This window comes from Colobus angolensis, unplaced genomic scaffold (genome assembly GCF_000951035.1).
Source record: "Colobus angolensis palliatus isolate OR3802 unplaced genomic scaffold, Cang.pa_1.0 Scaffold65, whole genome shotgun sequence".
Lineage (NCBI taxonomy): Eukaryota > Metazoa > Chordata > Mammalia > Primates > Cercopithecidae > Colobus > Colobus angolensis.
Genome location: NW_012120154.1, coordinates 2996253 through 2997755, shown reverse-complemented (window position 1 = coordinate 2997755; position 1503 = coordinate 2996253). Strand labels below are relative to the sequence as shown.

General features: G+C 57.0%; 1 protein-coding gene across 2 annotated transcripts in view; it reads left to right on the top strand.

The window, feature by feature from the left end:
* Positions 1 to 3: 3 nt before the first annotated feature.
* KDELR3 (KDEL (Lys-Asp-Glu-Leu) endoplasmic reticulum protein retention receptor 3) overlaps positions 4 to 1503 on the top strand; it is a 13615-nt gene continuing 12115 nt past the window's right edge. For both annotated transcript variants that reach the window (XM_011964224.1, XM_011964223.1), the window contains exon 1: positions 4 to 267. In XM_011964224.1, coding sequence (XP_011819614.1) covers positions 177 to 267 — 91 coding nt within the window. In that variant the 5' untranslated portion in view covers positions 4 to 176. The remainder of the gene's footprint in view (positions 268 to 1503) is intronic.

Genomic DNA, 1503 nt, shown 5'->3' with positions numbered 1-1503 from the left:
CGCCCGGCCAAGAGTGTGTGGGCGGCGGCACGGCGGGTGCGAACGCGGAGCTGTGAGGCGCAGGCAGGGCTCTAGGGCACCTAGAGACCAGGGCCGGGGACGTGGCAGCCGCCCTGCCCACTAGAAAGTTTCCTAGAAGTTTGCTGGGCGCGGGCGCACGACCGACGGGCCGAACCATGAACGTGTTCCGAATCCTCGGCGACCTGAGCCACCTCCTGGCCATGATCTTGCTGCTGGGGAAGATCTGGAGGTCCAAGTGCTGCACGGGTGAGGGGCGCCGGGCAGGGAGGTGCGGGACCCCCTCTCTGGCCAGCCTCATGCCCCTGCGTGCAGGGTAGGGCGCTCCACGGTGTCTGCTCAGGGTGGGGACTCCAGCATGGGGATCCTTGAAACTTTGCAGAGCTCCACTTCCAAAAATAATGTAAAGTTGTATAAAATCAAAGGAGGACCCCTCGAGATGATGGGAGGAGGGTGGGTTTGTTCCTGCACAGACGCCCCCTCAGGTTGGCAGTGTCACTGATGGTTGGAAGAGGAGGGGTATGAGGGAGGTCACAACCCCTCCCTCCCACCAGTTACACCCATTGTTCCCTCCACCCTGGATTGAGGGGAGAAGCTGGTATGCACTCAGGAAACGGCCCACCTTTGAGAGAGAAGGCACAGAGAGCTGGGGGAGGCCTGGCAGGGTGGGGGTCGGTGCAGACATGAACAACAGTACGGTGGGGAGGAAGTGGTTCTAGGCCTGGAGGCCATTTGGGTTTGAGGTCTCTGGAGAGACAGGTAGAGAGACGGTGTCTCTTCAGGTACTTCCTCAGGGGAGGTGGCCAGGAATGCTGAGTGGGGTACCCTGAGCAGCAGGCCCTGGTGAGGGGAGAATCAGCTCTGACCTATCCCTGCACTTTCGCTGAGGGCCCTGAACGGAGTGAGCAACCATAACCAAGAGGGGACACTGGTACCTGGCCGCTGTCTGCCAGACACTGCTGGGCACCTGGAATACAGCCTGGACAGCAGAGGCCCAGCCCTGGTGGAGCTGACTTTCTTTTCTTTTTTTTTTTTTTGAGACAGAGTTTTGCTTTGTCCCTGAAGCTGAAGTGCTGTGGCGCGATCTCGGCTCACTACAACCTCCACCTCCCAGGTTCAAGCGATTCTCCTGCCTCAGCCTCCTGAGTAGCTGGAATTACAAGGACCCACCACCACACCCTGCTAATTTTTGTATTTTTAGCAGAGATGGGGTTTCGCCATGTTGGCCAGGCTGGTCTTGAACTCCTGACCTTAGGTGATTCACCCACCTCGGCCTCTCAGAGTGCTGGGATTACAGGTGTGAGCCACTGCACCCACCTTTTTTTTTTTTTTTTTTTTTTTAAAGACAATCTCACTCTGTCTCCCAGGCTGGAGTGCAATGGCTTGATCTCTCCTCACTCCCTGACCTACCTGCACAAGTCACACTGCCCACTAGGATGGGTGTGTTTGTTCCCTGGTCCCCTCTTTTTTTTTTTTTTTTTTTTG